This window comes from Cupressus sempervirens, chromosome 10, assembly GCF_028749045.1.
Source record: "Cupressus sempervirens isolate cs-2001-9-10 chromosome 10, ASM2874904v1, whole genome shotgun sequence".
NCBI classification, from domain to species: domain Eukaryota; kingdom Viridiplantae; phylum Streptophyta; class Pinopsida; order Cupressales; family Cupressaceae; genus Cupressus; species Cupressus sempervirens.
Genome location: NC_143127.1, coordinates 604047380 through 604068451, shown reverse-complemented (window position 1 = coordinate 604068451; position 21072 = coordinate 604047380). Strand labels below are relative to the sequence as shown.

The 21072-nt window shown below is 34.2% G+C and overlaps 1 protein-coding gene across 1 annotated transcript in view; it reads right to left on the bottom strand.

Annotated features, from left to right (window-relative positions):
• Window positions 1-19885, bottom strand: part of LOC149535307 (succinate dehydrogenase subunit 7A, mitochondrial-like) — a 34494-nt gene extending 14609 nt beyond the window's left edge. The window contains exons 1-2 of the mRNA XM_089803144.1: window positions 19716-19885; window positions 9833-9935 (exon numbers count right to left, since the gene is read on the bottom strand). Coding sequence (XP_089659270.1) covers window positions 9833-9935; window positions 19716-19838 — 226 coding nt within the window. The 5' untranslated portion in view covers window positions 19839-19885. The remainder of the gene's footprint in view (window positions 1-9832; window positions 9936-19715) is intronic.
• Between the last annotated feature and the right edge of the window lie 1187 nt (window positions 19886-21072).

Sequence of the window (21072 nt, the reverse complement as noted above, 5' to 3'; positions counted from 1 at the left end):
ATTCACCATCTCTAAAGAACTAAACATACAAGCCATGAGGCTGCAAACAAATGGACTAAAAATTGCAAAAGCTGATTGTTGCCACAAAAGCTTGTACCCATGCTTGAGGTACAAACCTCAAGCAACCTTGCGAAACATTGCAACAACCTCCAAGTGTGGGACTTGCACTTTGAGGCTAAGTCTCCAGAGAAGGTTGGATTCCTTGCAATCAGGATGCACCTAAACTTCAACAGTTGAGGAAAAGGGAGAAGGAATGCAAAAACTTAAAGGGGGTGATGCACTAGAATGAATCTATGGTTGCTCCTTGCTGTAGCTGCACATAACACAAATAAGCACCCTAACATACACAATGCTCACTCTGATTTACCCTCCAAAACTCATATAAAGATCACAATCTGTGAGATGCTACAAGAAAAAGATTTCACAAACCAAATTGACACAAGAATCAAGAAGGCAGAAAAGAAAAGATTTAATAATAGGCAAGAAATATTCTCAAATAGCTAAATGGGAGAAGAGATAAAACATTAATTTGTATTGATGCATGGCAAAGACAAAGTTACAATTGCAGAACAAAAACTTCTGAAAAAGAACCATAAAGAGAAACCCAAAAAATATGTAAACAAGTCAAGAAACATTAGGCTGCCTTTTAAAGAGTTTAGGCATAACTAGAATTTATATTTCATCAAGTATCAGTGTAATATATTTTGATTCTTCATGATGAGTTATCTTAATATTAGACATTGAATTTGTCTAACTTTGATCATGAGATGAGTGTACATTATATATATATGGAGGGATCATATACAAATTTCATTTGTTTAATTGGTGAGTTTTCAATTCCAAACCCTAACTTGTGCTAAATTTATGTTTTCTAGGTTAGGCTACAGCAGTTTCAGAAAGGGGTCATTATAGGTAGGGGAAAAGTCTAGCACTACACTTGTATAGGTAGTAAGCAAAGTTTTGATATAATGGCACATCAACCTTACCTAGCAAGACATTGACTATAAAGTGCTCCAAAGAACTCAAAAAGAACCATACAATCAGTTTTACTTTAGGTTATTTAGAATTGGAAAATGATAAAGCTTCTATTGTACGTGCTGTTGGGTGAAGTATCTTGTCAACATGACTACAACTTCTCCCTAGGGTTTGGGCAAATCATCCCTTTTGAACCCATTTTGAATTTCATCAGCATGGCTACAACTTCCCTCTGGAGTTTGGGCAAATTATCTTTTTTGAACCAATTTTGAAATTTGTTAACAGTTTTGCATTCCTTGAGGAACCCATGTGTTTCCTTAACTTGATCACTGTTGGCTATATTTGCCACCTAATTTTAGCCCACATGGATAACCGATCTGAGATACCTTTCATGGGCCATGCTCTGTATGTTTTGGCACAGTAAGTGCACTGTGTTTTTTGCACTGTTTTGGCAGGCGAAATATGGTTTGTTTTCGGCATCCCGCATTCTCACACGACTTTCATAAAAATCAGCTTGCATGCAGATGCACAGGGACAATTATGTTTTTGGCAAAAACATTGTGTGTTGATTCAACCGGGAGATCAGTGGTTCAAATTTCATTGTTCTTGTAGACTATTTCAAAATATCTCAAAACCTTGAATTCATATTTCATCAAAAAAACAAGGTTACCATAAGTTTCCTAGACAGGGATGGGGGGACAGATTTGTGCTACACTGAACTTTTTGCCAATTTTGGGGACAGCTAGGGGACAGGAAAAGGGATAGCTATATAAATATAGGGTAAATTTAAAATGTATAGGGAAATTTGAAATGTTCATACGAAAATATGGATAAAGCGTGCAAATATTCATTAGAGAACCTTAACATATAGAATTTGTGTTCACGAATCAGAATTCATTGTCAAATCATAATTATTAAAATAATAACTAAATAGAGATCCCACCATACTATGTGCAGATCATCATTCAACAATGGTGTGCAACCATTTTCCTTTCCTTTGACAAAAAATGGTTACAGCTATATTATCTTATTCCATGGTTGTACGCTTCCATTCTACAACTTCCATATTTACCTTACAATTGTATACTTCTATTCTACAGTTGTATGCAGACATAATTTTGTTCATTCTGCATCTATAGCTGTATGCGGTTGCATGTTTGCCTATTCTCATAAGAAATCTTAAGGATGAAGTTCTCATTGTCATGTACTCTGCCACCATATATTTGAATCACAAATGGTATGAGACAAATTGCCACAACTTGGAAGCTGATCTTAGCTATAGTTATTTTGGTACAAATAGATTTTTCACTAATGCAATTCCATGGCCCCATTGCCAGTGACTGACAAGAGTCATTGAATGTCCTCCAAGCACTTTTGCCTCCATCCTCCAATTGATTTGATACTTGGCAGACTTGGTTTTTGAGCTCAATTTCCTAAATGTCCTCCAAATTGATGTGAACTCTTCTACGAACCATAAGACTGTCGACTACCACCGATCATTAACATAAATGATTCTACCAAGACAAAGCAACTTATAATACTAAAGTAATAGAAAAAGACAAAATAATAGACTATAAAATTACCTAGATGATGATAATCAATTTCCAAACCTTCTCAAACATTTAGGTAGTTAATCACAAAACCTTTAATTCATATTTCATCAAAAAAGCAAGGTTACCATAAGTTTTCAAGACGGACGGGGGGCAGGTTTGTGGTGCGCTGACCTTTTTGCTAATTTTGGGGACAGCTATATAAATATAGGGATTTAAAATATGTAGGGAAATTTGAAATGTTCATATGAAAATATGGATAAAGCATGCAAATATATATTAGAGAACCTTAACATATAGAATTTGTGTTCACGAATCAGAATTCATTGTCAAAACATTATTATTATAAAAATTATAATTAAATAGAGATCCCACCATACTATGTGCATATCATTATTCAACAATCGTATGCAATCATATCCTTTCCTTTGACAAAAAATGGTTACAGCTATATTATCTTATTCCATGCTTGTACGCTTCCATTCTACAACTTTCATATTTACCTTACAATTGTATACTTACATTCTACAGTTGTATGCAGACATACTTTTCTTCATTCTACATCTATAGCTGTATGTGGTTGCATGTTTGCCTATTCTTGAAAAGAATTATATTTAAAGACTCTAATTCTGGAGTTGTATGCTTTCTTTCTATAGATAGTAGTCCCACACTGGTTCATTTTACATCTGACCTGCTCATTCTACTATTATATGCAGTCCAAAAGAATTCACTGTCAATACTCATAAAGAAAATGTTCTTTTTTAAAGTGGTTTTTTTAAACGGCTGCCAAGCAAGGGACCTCTGTCCATCCTAGGGACAGTGAGGTACTTCCTCTTACCATCCCGAGGACGTCCAGACATCCTCAACACCAGGAGGCGCTCTCCACAAGTTTCCAGAATGTATCCGGCAAAAACTGCAGATTAGGAGATGTCCCTGTGCCATCCCTGGGTAATGGAGCAAAAAAGTGAATCCATGCTCCCAAATTTGACTAGGCGGTGAAATGAATTTCTCACCCTCTTATGCAGCAAAGCATGCTAGTTTTAAGGCAATATAGCCAAACAACTTTTTAGTTGTGCTAAGTTGCTAACCATCAGACTTAGTGAAATTTGAACTACTTCAAATTCTGGGTCAATAATCCAACTTACTTTATCACACATTTGTACGTGCAAGACCCATAAATTGGTTCTAGCAAGATATAGCACAGAAATCAGTCTTGAACCAATAGATGCAACATTGCAAAATCAACAAATTTATTTCCATGGACAAGCAGAAAACAGCTTTGGACCTAGAAGATGAAATTTGTTAAGGCTCCTTCAGTGATAATGACAAGTAGCAATGATGGAGTGTGAGAAGGCAAGTTTATCTAAAACTAAATTATGCTCCATGATATCAACTTTGAAACAATTAGCCACTAAAAATGCAGGAAGAAAAATAGCAAAATTTTGTACGTTTTGGCTCCCCTTCGATGTGTTGATTGGAAGCTCAACTTGCTCTGGCACTCATCATAACTTGACTTATGATATGACAAACAATAATCTATGAGCTAAAATTCTTGCATATGCTCCCAAATGAGTAGTATGGTGATTCAACACTGCTAATCATCCTTTGTTTTTCACTCTGATTTGGCTTAGGTGGACTGCACTCCCCAGAAGTCTCTTGAATGTCAATGAAACAACTCTTCAAATGCATGATATGTGTATGTGTTGAACCAAACCTTGCTAACACTTGTTCACCCCCTTCTGAAAAGATGAGTACATCCTTCTACCGGTATAGAATCATTTCTTTTGTGCCCAAAAGTTCAGCAACATCCTCAAAAAGGTAGTCTAATCAATGACTAGAAACCTGTGACAAAAACAAGTTTCCTTCAACAAACAAGAACATAACCCACTTGGAAGATAGAAAAAAGGTCCGCACTTTTTTCTCCATCATAGAGATAGGCATCTCTGATACATACTACTGCCATCATCTTCAAAATCTTAAGATTCCTCAAGAATTAGATTTTCTGGATAAGACAGACTATTCATCTGAAATCACATCTTATGCATACAGGGGATGAATCTACTTTATTGCAAAAAATGAATGTACAGCAGCAATATCTTCCCTTCACTTATTTCAACAAAAAATGTAATTATTTGCACACTTACCTCATGTAAGAAAAACCTGACTCTCTTTCACATAATGTTGATTTTCTATTATAGGACATGTTGAGGCTTGTGAAGAGCATACACTAGACTAACTGCAAACCTTGAAAAACACTTTAATTTTACAAAAAAAAATTTTAAAAGTATAAATTTTATGCAAAATATAGCTCTAAAATATACCTTCAAACCAAAAAGATGAAGAATACCCATGATGTCATCAACTTGGATGGCATCAATCAGTTTGTTAATTGAACTGTCAAAAAGGTATGTAATAATATCATGTTTACTAATGAAAATATTACTAAATTGGAGAGAGAGGCAACAAAAGAAACAGTGGTGGATATGTTAGAGAAAAATAAAGACATTTTTGAGGAAACAATCCAATCATCATTTTAATATCGACTTAGCTTCCAGTTCAAGGCCCAAAACGTTTGCACTAGGTGGTAGAAGAGAAGGCTGTATGTAGTATTTGACTGTTTTTTGACACATGTAAACAGATATAGTGTTTTTATATGTAATGACTCCTTTTGGGATATTCTTTTAAGAAATTAACATTTACTCAAAATATTGCAAATGTTTTATTCAATATTACAATTGTATGATATATATTCAAGTCAATAGATCATAGGACAATACCCGAAGTTGATCAATTGAAGAATTCTCCAGAAATGTTAGTTTTTAGAGGTCTGCTACAAATGTATTTGCATTTATGGTATATGTTTTCCAAATGCAACATCCTCTTTAGATATATATTCAAAATAAGTAAATGAATAGACATGTCTATTTGTTAATCAGATAATTAATAATATATATATATATATATATATATATATATATATATATATATATATATATATATATATATAATTCTCTCATATATATATATAACTCAATTATATAATTATACATATGTTCATCCGACAGAAGCATCAAACGTTAACACTCCCTCTTAGCTAGGGAGGATGAACAAAAGACAAATATTACACCATTAGTAGAATGACAAATTTTACGGATGTATCATTTGATACCTTAAGAGTTTTCCACCATTTGAAATTACATTTGGCATCACAAGTATTGGCCTCCTAGGATATCAATGATGTTCACCAAGTACTCAAAAAGTTTTAATATCACATTTGATATCAACAGTATTGACCTCCCAGAATATCAATGATATTCACCAATTACTCAAGTAAGGTGTGATATCACATTTGACATCACGAGTATTGGTCTCCCAAAATATCATACAATATTCCCCAATTACTCAAAATAAGGTTAGATATCACATCTGATATCAAGAGTATTGGCCTCCCAGAATATCAAAGATATTAACCAAGTACTCTTAGAGTAATGGCCTCCCAGAATGTTGAGATGCAAGACATTCACCATATACTCAATTTGTTTGATATCATAATACAAGTTATTGTAAGATCGTCACCTTACAACAACTTCTCCAAATATAAGTGACATCATTTGGAAGTCGTCACTTCCTCATGATGTACACAGGGAGTAGGCCCATTAAAAATTCACATAGTCACAAGGTATATGAACATGAATCACAGTCCTCTTGACTGGTACAACTTAATGATCATTGGAGAATCCATCTCAATGTGGTTTACTCCCTCTGGATCACCGAAGGTTGAATCATATCCTCTATCTGCTCCCTCTCTTTCAAGGTTGTCTCTAATGAAATGTCAGACTCCCTCTTAACATCAATTTTATGAGCTTCTTGTCTTTGACAAAGTGTCAGACTCCCACTGAATCTAATATCAATCCTTCATTTTCCTGCAATAACATTCTCGAAGGAAAAGATCAAAGCACATAACTCATATAGTACGTAATAAATTACAAAAACTATGAGAGACTAGTATAATTTTCAATATAATATTGATACACGTATACTTTAATCTATATTTTCAACATATTATTTGCTTCTCTAGCCATTCTTATAGGAACAATCCCATACTATACACTGGCACATAGCATTCATATAGGAGTGAGCGTAGTTCCTACACTAGCACTATAGAAATTTTAATTAATCTAACCTATAAAATTTATTTCTATCTTACTATATATTCATTTTACATTTAATAATATTAATGATCAAATCTCATCATATATGTTTTCATTTTATTTATAAACCATATATCATCATCTTATATTTAATTACCTTAAGGGGATCAATTCCCGAAGTCGTTAAACTAAATCAACTGCCCTTGTTTGTTGTCAAAGTCTCTCTCTTCTGTCGAGACAAATCACACCTGAAATGTTGCATGTCGAGTACATGAGACCACTGACATATATCTGCAATGTCTAATAATAAGATGGGGCCTGCCTGTCTTAATCACTACTACTCATTATTTTCCTTAGGGTCTTTCACCCAAAGTCCATGAATGAAGACCACGAATGGCTAAGCACAGGTATATTCAATGTATCATTGATATGAAGAAAGCATTACTTATGTCACAGTTCATCCTTTGAGATTTACCGCGATGAAAATAAATCTAACAAAGACCTGGTTTAACAAGACGTGGCACTAAATTTTTTGTTATTATGTACATATCATTGGGAAACTACAGGAATAAGAAAAATGAAACATTTGTTTCGTGAATATTACCGAGACTTTGTCAGGTAACTATTTATTAACATGGAAACCACAGAAGTTTTGACTTGTTTGACAGCTCAATGATTTTATGAAACGGTACAACTAATCACTGTGTTCAAGTGTTGAATTAATAAGCGTAATTCTCTTAGTATCATTTGTTAAGGAGTATTGAAACCATTAAAACTGAAGATTGTCTATTATAAATACTTGCCGAACGTGGTGAATGTGCTCTGTACTCAAAGTAATGATAGGAGATGAAATCATGTCTCAAATATCAAAGACAAACTTAGTTTTGAGACCACTACAATCTGAAATATTAAAATCTGTAGATATTGGTCATTAAAGGCTTACTATTTGGAAGCAGTCCAAGTAAAATCAATTTATGCAAAGAGGAAACATTACTGAACAGTAGATGCAGCAGCAAAATTTATCTGCACAATTCTGATTTTGGAACGAGAATATTTGTTTAAAAGGTTACAATTGCTTTCTCAGTCTATCAGTTTAATCTGAAATTTTATTTCACAGATATGTGATCATTTAAAGACATTGGCCATCTGTAATCCAATCCATTTCATAACTTCACGTGAACTCTGTATCAATATTTGTGAATCACAGCGAGCATACAATCAAGAAACTCTACCAAATGTTACCCAGATTTTCTTTGTTTGAAATAATCTTCAAGAATCTTTATCCCAGGCTTTGCTCTGATACCATGTTAGTTTTTAGAGGTCTGCTACAAACGTATTCGCATTGCCATGTTTATGGTATATGTTTTCCAAATACAACATCCTCTTTAGATATATATTCAGAATAAGTAAATGAATAGACATGTCCCTTCATGGAACATGTCTATTTGTTAATCAGATAATTAATAATATATTTAATCATACATACATACATACATACATACATATACATATATATATATATATATATATATATATATAACTCAATTATATAATTATACATATGTTCATCCCACAGAAGCTATCAAACAATAACAAGAAATACTTTACAAATCTACTGCAATTCAGAATTTCTGCTCTGCTTGTATATTTTGATTGATTCTAAATTGATATAGTGAGTTGATTGTTAATAGATACTTGAAATATGGATTTCTAGGTTGATTTATTGTTGAATGAATTTATGATTTATGTTATGGATGGCTTGATGCTTGAATGAATTAATGGAGTGTTCCCTTCTTTGGTTGGAGGATTGTACCCATTATTTGAATGAGTCACCACCCTTTGTTGTTAAAAATAATCATTTAGTACCAAATCAATTAATGATTTTCTTTCTCAACTGATGATTCATGGATGTCCTCGAATGAAATGATTACCATTTTAAAGCTCATGTTAGGAGTCACAACTCTTCCCATGCCTTTTGACAATTCATTGAACTTTTAAATTACAATTTATTTATTTATTCTATTTTTAATTATTTATCATTAAATCTCATTTCAGAAGGGGAACATTATATTGTATGGTTATTGTTAATATTTGTGTTATCTGATTGAAACTTTGAAATTTCAAATCTTGAACATTTGAAGATCATATGACATGCAATGTATGAAATATGACAAAATGTTGATCAGAATAGTTTTTTCTGTTCCCTAAACATATAACACATTAAATTCTGCTTTTTGTGTAATAATGCTTCTTTTGAGTCCTGAGTCCATGTCAAATATTTGGGCTGTCGACTCAATATTTAGACCACATTTTCACGTGGCATTTTCACTTGACATTGGCATTTAAATGCATTCAAATTTAATATAAGAGTTGATCGTATGTACTACAAGACCACCAGATAATTCTGTATACGTCACAATCACACATCTAACACATCAAACATCAACAGTGGCAAAAAATGGAGACGAAGGCATTAAAGCACCTAAGCAAAAACAAGGAGTTTCACCATGTAATGTGTTGGTTGAGTATTGGTGGTGTTTTTGTGTCAAACAAAATTCAAACTCCCACTGGGCCATTGTGATAACGGGCTTGCGCCTTCGCTGATCCAATGTGCTTGCGGGTGCAAGCCTCAACTTTATTAAATGGCGATAAGGTCCCCTGATTGTGGCCCACCAATTTATAGCTCTAGCTCAAAAGCATTTCACGTAGAGCCCAAGGATGTGCCATGTCAGTGTCACTGATCACATTAAAAAGTTTACCAAACACTTACTTAAAAAACAAAAAACTACAAAACAAGTTGCTTAAACAAAATTTTGTCAAGGGCCCCTGATTGTGGCCCACCAATTTATAGCTCTAGCTCAAAAGTGTTTCACGTAGAGCCAGAGGATGTGCCATGTCAGTGTCACTGATCACGTTAAAAAGTTTACCAGGAACTTATTTAAAAATCAAAAAACTACAAAACAAGTTGCTTAAACAAAATTTTGTCAAATGTGTTAGGGATTCAAGGTGAAATACAAATTCTCAGAATTTATTAGCTCATATTAACATGTAGCTTTGATATTAAAAGAGACAGAAAATTGCTAGGAAGCATAAACTTGAATTACCATAAGACTTCAAAGAGCTTCAACAGAAAAAAGTAATAGAGAATAACCATACCTGAAACAACAATTATTGAAATAACATCCCCAAACCTCTGAATTCTCCAAATGCCTTTTTTGTATGACTTGAATTTCTTCAGTGCAGGATCTTCTTCCAACAGCTGATTATAAACACAGATGAGAACAGCACTTACAAAGTATTATAGTTGGTCAAGCAATTTAAAAATTATAATAACAAATATTTTATAACAATACAGATATTGAAAACAAAGGCAATGGTTTTTCCATTTCCTCCTTGCTTAGCCAAAATGCTGAATTGAGACGATGTGTCATCTTGGATTTCTAATGACTGCTAAAAATATGAACTAGCACAAGAAAAACATTTGACACTATTTTTAGTAAAAATGATTCCTTTGATAGACAGTGTGTCATCCTGGAGAATTAATGACTACTAAAAAGTAAAATATCAACTCCTAACAGAAGAAAAACATCTGTTACCGGATTCGTCCCTTGCTGCCTGGATTCAGGTCTGGATTCGCATCCAAGTTCGCTGTGGGTCCGGGCAGGGTCCTTATTTTGGACTGTGGATTCACCCGGCTCCATGCTGGAGCGAACCCAGGAGAACCCACAACGAACCTACGGCGATCCTGGGAGGACCCGGGCAGTAGGGTCCAAAATGTGAAATAAAACAACTTTAAAGAGTTTTTTTTTTTTTAATTTTATGAAACCCTAAAAGGTACCTAAAAAAAACATTTCGCTCATCTAATCTCAGGATGATATAGCAGCATCTGGGACTAGTGTAACCAGTTTGGGTTCAAATGATGAGGATCTAGATATAGTTGCAGCCAGGGACGAAGCCATTGATCCCTCATTTTTTGATGACACATTTGACCCTTGAAAGGCATTTCATACTATGATCATTGATAAACACTTATTATTTATCATTATGTTTCAAACTTTATTATTTGATGAACTAGTCTATGGTTTGCAATTTAGTAATTCAATGTATAACTTTCTTTACAATCATGAAGATAGATTGATGAGCAAGTATTTAATGTTTACCATTGACATTTGTCATTGATCAATGATCAAGCAACATATATTCATACTGTGAAATGACTTAGTTTTGCAATTATGCACATTTCTCTTTTTTTGTATATATTTATATATGCTCACAAACCCAAATGGGAAAAATCTTTTTGATCGAATCCACGAACTCAAACTCGAACCCAAATCCTTCCCCGAACCCAAATCGGCAACTTAGAGAAAAACATTTGACAGATTTCTGTATTCAATTTCCATGGGATGCTTAATAGAATACCATTGTAAGAAAACACAAAGGCAGAGATACTAAATCCCATGCAACAAGATATGATATGACCTCCCAGTTCTCCTTGCAAATAGCTAAGAAAAGATACTTGCTAAAATAAGATAGCTTAGAGGATTATCAAATTCTCCTAATCCTCCTAGTTCTGGTCCAATTGAAGCTCAGGGAATTTTGATACCTCCCTACTAGTGATAGCTGATTTGGTTTGATTACCTAATTTTCTTCTCAAGAACAGATATAACTTTGATGTTTATAAAAATAAAATGATGGAGACAAGTGGAGATCCATTGATATGCATTAAACTAGTGGCTTCAAAATTTATAACTTGTCCACTTTGTAGAGGAAGAGAGGCCGATATGCATGCATAAATATTAACTATTGAAGAGGGTAGCAAGCCAGTTCCTTAGCTTCTTGAAATGGTGTAAATATTAACTATTAAAGAGGATAGCAAGCCAGTTCTTTAACTTCTTGAAACAGGGTAATGTCCCCTTTTGGGATAATACCTGATTTTTGTCCAAAATAAAAATTCCAACAATACAACTTATTCACAATACGTATTACATAAATAAAATACATAATTGGGATTAAACTTTAGAGAAAATCATAATTAATTAATCAGGTAAATAATCCCCCATTGACAATATAATGTCTTAAATGCATTTGGATCCATTTCATAGCTTATAAGCTATTTCCAACAGCCAACCATATTAAGTATTTGATAGAAAAGCATTATAGGGTGTTGAGAGACTGTCATCCTCAATCAAGCCAAATGGTGCGGAATGAACATCTGAATCATTTGGCCCCTTGGCTAGTATGCATGGCACGTCCAGCTATGGGTTGGCGTACTTTATGAGGGAGTGGTACTGCTGCATCTCCCTACCAAACATTTCACACTGATTCTGGGTATGATTGCTCCATGACAACCAAATAAATAATAAGTTAATAACAAATCTTATATTTCTTGTTAGGACATGGGGAGACTATCTTCCTCAACCAAGCCCAATGGCACGGAATGAGCCTCCAAGACATTTAGCCCCTTGGCCCACAAGTATAGCAGGACCTCCAGTACATCCAACCCAGGGTGGCATGCATTTTGAGGCATGACCAGTATTGCTGCATCTTCCAAACAAATTTATGGATAAGTAAATAAAAAATACAATAATATTGCATATCTATCACTTCCCTTAATATTTTAGATTACTTTACTTTTTCTGATTTTTTATTCAAATCAGATGTGATCATTCGATTGTTATTTGAATGATTGATTTTAGTATGAATATTAATTCACTGATTTATTGAACTCCCTTGATTGTATGATTTGAAGTATTGGTGAGTGACAAATAAGAGATCCTTGATTAAATGATTGATGAGTGATGATGTAATGAATGCTGGTACGATATATTGGTGACAGCGAACGAATACTGATTTGCTGATTGATTGTTTGCTTGATTTGATTATTGGTGATTGCCTTTGAGGATTCACAAGTAATGATCAATTGTGATCTTTGAATGATTGGAATGATCTCTTTTATAGTTCATTGGTGAAAGGGTCACCACCTTTCATAAGACTGAGTCGCCACTCCATTGCTGCCCTTTGAGAGTAACAAATTATTTTCAAAATTGATCTCTTTTGCATCTCCTCCTCAAATGAACCTTCTCCTCTTTAGTATCTTTCAATGTGACGAACAAGTCATATCTTGCCGTCATGTCTTCCCTTTGCAAGAGTCGCAAATTTGCACAACTACCCAAAGTAACGAGAATCGGAAACGGATCGGAATCGGCAAGGCCGAATCAAATCGTGAATCGGCCAAGAATTGGAATCGAATCGGCCACAGATCCTTAAATTTAAAAAGCCCTTGAAATTTACTGAGTAACTTATTTCATAAACCCTTTATTGCAGATTCGATTCACCAATTCACAAAAAATCGTTTGGCTTGAATTGAATCACCGAATCAGGTGAATCACATGAATTGTCGCGATTCTCATTACTATGCAACTACCACCCTTTGAAAGAGTCAGTTCCTTACTTCAAACTATTCCTTTCTTCTTCCAATAATCCTTCCTTGATTTACATACACCCATTCTTTCGTTCATCCTCCTTCCATATTCTCTTTCAAATAAACCCTTCTCCCTTTTATATCTCATGCTCGAAGGAGTCACCACCCTTCCTTTCATGCCTTTGGATGATTCATTAAATTTAGTTAAATTTATCATTACATTATATATATATTTTATTATTATTTATTAAAATCCTATTTCAACAAGGGGACATCACAAACAAAGTGAAAAGAGCATTTGTAGAGGCATAGTTAATAAATTTCTAAGTAAATCTTGAGAAAAAACAAGGAAAAATGAAGCCAAGACACATCGAAATTCTTACCAACTAAACAATGCAGAAATAGCCCACAAATGTTTCTTGTTTCCACAAACTAACACAAATGTTTTCAATCTCCCTTCCAGTCTCAAAAGTCTTTAACAATAGTATCAAAAACACTACAAAGATAATTGAAAACTTGGGAGATCAAATTGATACTGATCTAGTTTGAGTGGCCTTTAGCATGGTAGTTGTACTACCTTAAAATGGAAGCACCCATCATTCAAGACTTTAGCTCCCTTTAGTGAATTTATGGTCCATGGATTGTTTTGTGCTAGAAGGGCTCTTTTTCTGACCTTATTTCCCACTCAGATTGCATTTATTTCCATATTCTTTTGGCACAACCCCCGAGACCCTACAAACATGGACTCAAGATCTCCTCAGGTTTAAGTCAACCTAAGTCAACCTATACTTGGGACCAAAAGAATTTTGGATTTCATGTCCTCTCGGGTTCCCAAAAATTTGTTTCTACAACACCTTGATTGGCTCTCTTTGTTTTCGGTCTCAAAAACTAGTATATAAGGGAGCTTGAGCATTTCATTTTCACTGCACATACACACAAGATCATCAAGGCTTGCATACACACATGAGAAGAGACCTAAGGCATTCATCTTCAACCATTCAAAGCAGTCAAGGATTCATTGAGAAGCATCTCCTCTTTGAGATTAGCATCCATTTTTGGCCATCAAGGGAGGAGATCTACATTGCATCCATTGCATTCATCCATTTCTTCTTCTTCCTTCAAGCACATATACATCCATGGCTCCATGAGTTGGTATTAACAAGATCCATTGCATTTGTGGAGATTTCCTACATTCATATTGAAAATTCAATATCAACAACATCAAGCATTGCAAAATCCTTCCTAACAAGGGTTTCATCAAGCAAGGTAATTTATTTACAATTTATCTTGCTTCCTTAAATGCTTTACATTTCAGTTCATTTCAAGGTTAATTCCTCACTTAGGGCTTCACCAAGGCAAGCCCTCCCCAAACAAACAAAACCATTCTTCTCTTATTTGCCGGTTTGGGATCAGAGTTTCGGATATAGATTTGAGTACCCTTTTCGTAGAATTTTCGAGATTTGCAAAAGTTTCAATCACAAGGATACATCAACTAAAAGAGACACTTACCTCAAAAACGACCTATACCCAAAATTGTGACATATACATCGGCTCTAAGTAACATTTTTACAAATTACTTTTTGATTTTTGTTCCACTCAACTTCCTAGTTCCAGATCTAGTTTTTGTTCTATCATTGCTATTTCTAGAATACTATGTTCAGACCTTCAAAGTGTCTTCCTCTTCATACTCTCAAGGTAAGTTGCATTCTTTCTTATCCCTTTACATTTCAGATCTGTTTTCTTGCATAACTAAGGTTGTACTTGTGTTTCTTGTAATCAAATTAATTTACCCTAAGCAAGTTAGTACTCTAGCTTTCAATTCAAATTAATCAATGTACTTTCACATAACACATATAAGGTTAATTTACATTGCATGAAAGAGACTTTCTCATATATTTCCTTATAGCATAATTTTAGATTTGTATTAGCATCCCTTCATCTTTTGGGCCTTGCTAATCAAACTTGAGTTGTATTGAGGGTGATGCTTGGAATCCCCTCTTTCCTTTTACATTTGAATGTTAGGGAGTAGAAGCCTCATTTGATATACATATTTTATTGAGTGCTTCCATTTCCCCCTAAACAATAGCAAAAAATGGAAACAAAAAACATTATTTGCAAAAACAATCTTGGAGAACCCATTTTGGTTGGTGCATGTACAAAAGTTTTGAGCGCAACCGGATACATGAGTTTGCTTCTTATGATAGATATATTAAACAAGGGAACAAGCATTCCTTTATAGATTTACAAAGACATTGTTTCTTAAAGAAGCAAACGTTGACAAAAGACAGAATAGGAAACTTTCCTATGCAAACTAAAGACAACTAGATGAACATTAAAGAAACATTTTATCTTGGAAAATATTTACCTAATACCCTCCCTTAATGGTCATTGTACGGATTAAAGATAGCAGGTTTTCACAATCCATAATTATGCAGTATATTTCTGGGATTGATTGTACAGATGTCGACACATTCTTCAATGGCTGAGACCCTCCTTGGATTTACAAAATGTTAGAGACCGAGAACTTTTGTAGAAGAGTACTATGACTCGGAACAGACTGCAAGAAACCACAATTTTTTTATAAAAACCAAAAATCCTAGAGACTGAAGCTTTACAATGCATTGTTTTTTCCTAAGAAAAAATGGTAAAAATCCTAAATCCTAGGCAACTTTGGCTATTACAGAACACAAAGAACGATTTTTGAGGAAAAATAAACAAACCTAGAAAACAAAAACTAATGCAAATATTGTGGATTGCAGATGATTGGATACGTTTTTTGCGCAAATCATCGATCAAAACCAAACAAGCACGGATTTCAAGACAATGTTTTGGCTGACCCAGAAGATCTCTCAAAAGACCCAGAACGAATCTGAAATCAGAATAAAATTTTGATTACACAGAATTCAAGGCACAAAAACTGAGGTGCCCAAAAAATTGATGACGACTTAGTTGAGATCTCAAAAAACACACCAAGAATCTGCAATTAGTCTTTCAAACCAGCATGCAAAGAAGAAAGTTTTGAATGAAACTCTAGTCACTGTCAAAAAAAATCAAAAAATTTGCAGATAAGCTAAAAATGAAGCTGCAAGTAAAAATGGTCACGCAAGTTGCAGACAATTGTAGATGGGTTGAACAGAGGTAGCACAAGAAAACCCCGAAAATGCTGCAAACTGAGTTTTGAACAGAATCCCTAGACGGGTCTGTGAATAAACGAATTTGAATAGAGATTTATTTCTGAAAAATTAAAAAAACATAATATTTTATAATGAAATTATTAATTTTTTTGAAAAAAAAATCCTAAGCAATACTACCATTTTACACAAGCCAGATGATATTGTTATATTAAACAGGGGAACGAACATTCCTTATATAGATTTGCAAAGATGTTGTTTCTTTAAAAAAATGTTGACAGAAGACAGAGTAGGAAACTTTGCTATACAGACTAAAGACGGCTAGATGACCATTAAAGAAACATTCTATCTTGGAAGATATTATCCTAATAGAAACATCTTCCAAATGAATAAGCTCATACTGCTTGATCTGGCCTGCATCAACATAGTCGTGGATGCTAAGTTCACCTGGAAGATATAGGTAAAATTTTGATCTTGATTGTTGGGAGAAAACCTGACTGACTCCAGGTTTAATGTTGTTTGTAGTAAAGAAGCAGCTTATTTGAATTGTATTGCATCAAGGTTCTATGTTCATTATTAAAAAGTATAAATGTCAATGTTGTCATACATGAACTATGATTCAAAATGGTTGAGGCCAAAATGCAAATAGTTTGGAATTAGTGTACTTAACTTTTGGAGCAAAATCATAATGTATTTGTAAGAAGTTGACGAAACAGCAATCAAACAATTAAGTACAACAAACATGATGCTAATTTAAAGTGGAAAACCTGGTGTAGAGGAAACCAGCTAGAAATTCTCAATGCATAACTTCCTCTCCTTCCTTCAGCCAAAAGTAGTTACAAAGAGAACAGAAAGAGCATATACAACAACCTTCCTATTATCACATTCTCTGAAAACCAGCTCCACCCTCCAATTCTCACTCTTATATTTGCATAAGCTTATGCCTTCAACAGATATAATTTATTGAAAGAGTCATTTTGTGCACAGCATGACTTGCTAGTGTCAGAAAGCCTGAAAATTAATTTTTCTAGTCATTACTATGCTTCTTTGTTTGAAATGGAGCAAAACCACCATGAAAGTAGGACAAAATGCCATGACACTTCTGCAGCCACCAGTATCACATGCAAAAACATTTTAAAAATAACAAAACTGTCACTTTGATCTACTCGTCAGTTTCCCACTATACACAACATCACTTTTTCCACCTTTGTTTTTAATGGATTCCTTGGTTGTTTAATTAATTTTTCCTTGGGTCAGTATGAATTGTACCTCTTTTCAGGAGATTCTTCTTCCTTGAGCAAACATCCTGCTTGCCTTTGTTTCTGTCCCTTGAGTTTGATCTTCCAGAACCCTTGTGGTTCTCATTTCTTGGACCTTTCTCTGCACCACCACAACCTGCAACTCTCAAAAATCCAATCCAAGAGTAAGTCTTCAATACAGGGTGGTGGTGGTCCTCCTTTTTCATCATCTAATACGTTTGCCAAAGATAAATGCAAATCCTCACAACTAAATTCTGAGTATATCCTCATGAGTGGATGCAATCCAAGCGAATGAGAGTTCTCTCATATTTTCACATGATTGTAATGTCCCTTTCAGAATTACACTATAATTTGCCCTACAATCAAAAATTCAAATAAACAGGGATTATCTTGAGTCTTAATTACCATCATATCCTCTTCCTCTTAGACCAAATTCATTATAGTCTTGCACACTTTGGTTGCTGTCTTTCCTAAAATCTTGAACATTATTTTGGTTAGATATGTGCCCAATAGGATAGAAATTCTTCTCAAGCAACTATTTAAGCCCTTCCCAACTAGACAATAATAGCCAATTACGCTTCTTACAAGCTATTAGATAGCTTTCCCACCAAAGCAGGGCATGAGACTCACTCTGAAACTCACAAAAGAAGTTTTATGTGGTTTGGTGACTTCATGGACACTAAAGTAAACATCTATTTTGTTAATCTTTTCATCAAAATCATTGAAGTCTACCTTTTTTTCTTCTTTAAAAAGGGGTTATTGAATTTGTTTGACTTAGCTTTGCCTTTGTCTATTTGTGCCACTCCTTTACATTCATAAACCATTCCTTATTCATTTCTCCTTTATTATGTTCATTAAGGTGCTATTATCTTCCTCTCCGAGCTTCTTAGCAGCAGTAAGTATCAACGTATCCTTGGATGCTTGATTCTTAGCAGACAACATTGCTGTTTCACAAGGCATTCCTTGTCTTTGTCATGAACCTGAACTCCACCTTCAATGGAACAACTCTGCTTCCAAAAGTTTCTTCACCTTCTTAATTCTACGTAATTGTTGAGAATCTGAGATCTCTGACTTATAAGGCTGGAATTTCTCTTTCTGGAATCTTGTCACTTTCATATAAACTGAAAACAACTAGCAGCAAAACTCAAAAGATTTAACTACCCCGCTACCAATATGAGTTATAAATCTCAAATATTTCAGCTTGCTGGAAATTAATGTTTGTTTATGCTGTACTCGTATATGATAAAATTGACAAAGATGAGACTGCAAATAGCACTATGATTATCAGTCTTGAATTGTTTCAATGAAATCCAGATCTAGATGCATGAGGTATGATGAACTGAACATGAAACAATTAAGTAAAACCACCACAGCAAACACTACAAAGACTACAACTCTCATTTGACAAAAACCAGTTCTATTACTATTACAATCAAAAACTTAGAATTTATAATATCAATAAGATAAAGATATAACATTCACATATAATGGTCCCAACTAAGAAGTTGATTATCTTAAAGGAATAACAAGGAAATTACATTTACGTATATTTCACGATTCATTTAATGTTTCTAAAAATGGAAACGCCCTAAAATCCAATCCAGTTCGGGGCACAGCCCGTGGAAAGTTCTCGAGTTTATTTTGCAATGAGGTTTAATCAGTGACCTACACATGGAGCATTCACAGATCCACAAATCCCTCGTTTGCTGCAAACTAAGCGCTTTAGGTTTCATGCGCGCACATAATTGTTTCAAAATATATAAGGTTCGTATGACCTATAATGTACAGAACACCCTTCAAAGAGCTGTCAGCAAGAAAAAATCGGCTGCAAGTATATACAGGATACCCAAGTTTAAATCCTCACACTTCATAAAGGCAGTCCACAGTTCAGAATATCATTAATCGCAGCCATAAATGTTAGATGTCCGAATGCAGAGTATGCAGAGGGACTAGGAAGCATCTGTACTCTCAATCGGTCTAGGAACGACAATGTCCCGGGTACCTTTACACGACAATAATCATAATGTGAAAAAATCGCCAGCCATACTGTGGTAGAGAATCTCACTCTCTGCGTTGGCCTATAATATACCAGTGATGATAACTGATATTTTCCCGAGTGACGATAATCAAATAAATAATCCAGAGTTATACTCGAGGATTTAAGTTTAGAAGCAAAAAAATATCAAGACAATTTGCAAACAAAGGAAAGAAAAGAAGACAGGGTCTACCGCTTTCTCTCGAAGCCCTGGCTCGATGTGTATCTGGCGTCGCTGTAGCGAAGAAGGTTCAGAAATCGAATCCTTTCCAGTACCATGAAGGCGATCAATCATGTGTTTCCTTAAACTCTGCATTCTCGCCTCTTCGACACTTCCTCAAATCGAATCGGACTCTCGAAACCACTTTTGCGAAGGAAAAGTGGTGGTTTTATGACAACATACAAACATCGCTTTCTCACAAAAGCACTTGTAGTGGCAGAATATTTTGATGTTCATGACAATAAGGCAGGGGTCCTATGAAGGGGGCTACAAGTCTATTTTTTAGGTATAGGAGGTCCCATAAGAATTTTTTTGAGGGCTACAGGTTTAATTAGAATCTTTTCCTTCATAATAGGAGCTCAACTTTTTTAAGAAGCCGATAAAAATAGGGTGGGGCCCTCACCAACTTAGGGAAAAATCTAGCCATTTGTCAAAAATGAGACTTTAAAACTGAAAAAGTCTTTTATCATAAAATAAATTTTAGAAATTTTTCCTTAAATTTGGGAGCTGAAACTTTAAAGTGAAACAAATTACAAAATCCATAGGACCGCTCAGCTTACAAATTTCCTAAAAAATCTAAACGGGTGTAGCTCTATTTTTAAGGAAGCTGGCTTCCATGGGACCCCAGCCTAAGGATAGTTTAGGGGAAGCACTCTTCATTTAATTTTTGAAGTGTTCCTTATTTCAATAAATCTTAAATTATTGGATCTAGTTATTGTTATTATTGTTATAATATTTATATTCAAATTATATACATGATAAAAATTATTTATTTCTATATTTATTTTAGTCTCATCCATCTATTTGTGTCACACTAAAAATTGTGTTGGTATTTAACAAAGTAATAAAAGTATTTATCTCTAACTATTATGACTTCACCAAGCTAGTTTCACTTCTTCTTACCTTAAAAGTTTGGGTTTTGTAACATCATGATATAAATATAACATTTTTACAAAAACATTTGAAAAAGATCAAAGAACTTTCTAGTATTCATGAGATAACAATAATTTATGCGAATGATACTTCTCATTTTACCTTTTAAAGTGTTTATATATTCAATTTGATAATGAACTCCTCATATGCCTAAATCATCTACGTGTTGAATAGTTCTTGAAATGAAGTTGTTAAATTATTAGTTTACTTAAATATGGATGTCATTATAAGTTTTACATTCCAGAATAAATTGTTCTTTCTATTTTCATTATTTGGAGTATATAAATGATGCAACTAATAGAGAAACTCGCTAAAGAGCAACTCTTGGCTCTATCCTAGGTCGCTTACAAAATCTCTTAGGGTTTCTCCTAATCACCACACCCTTCTTGTTAGGAGG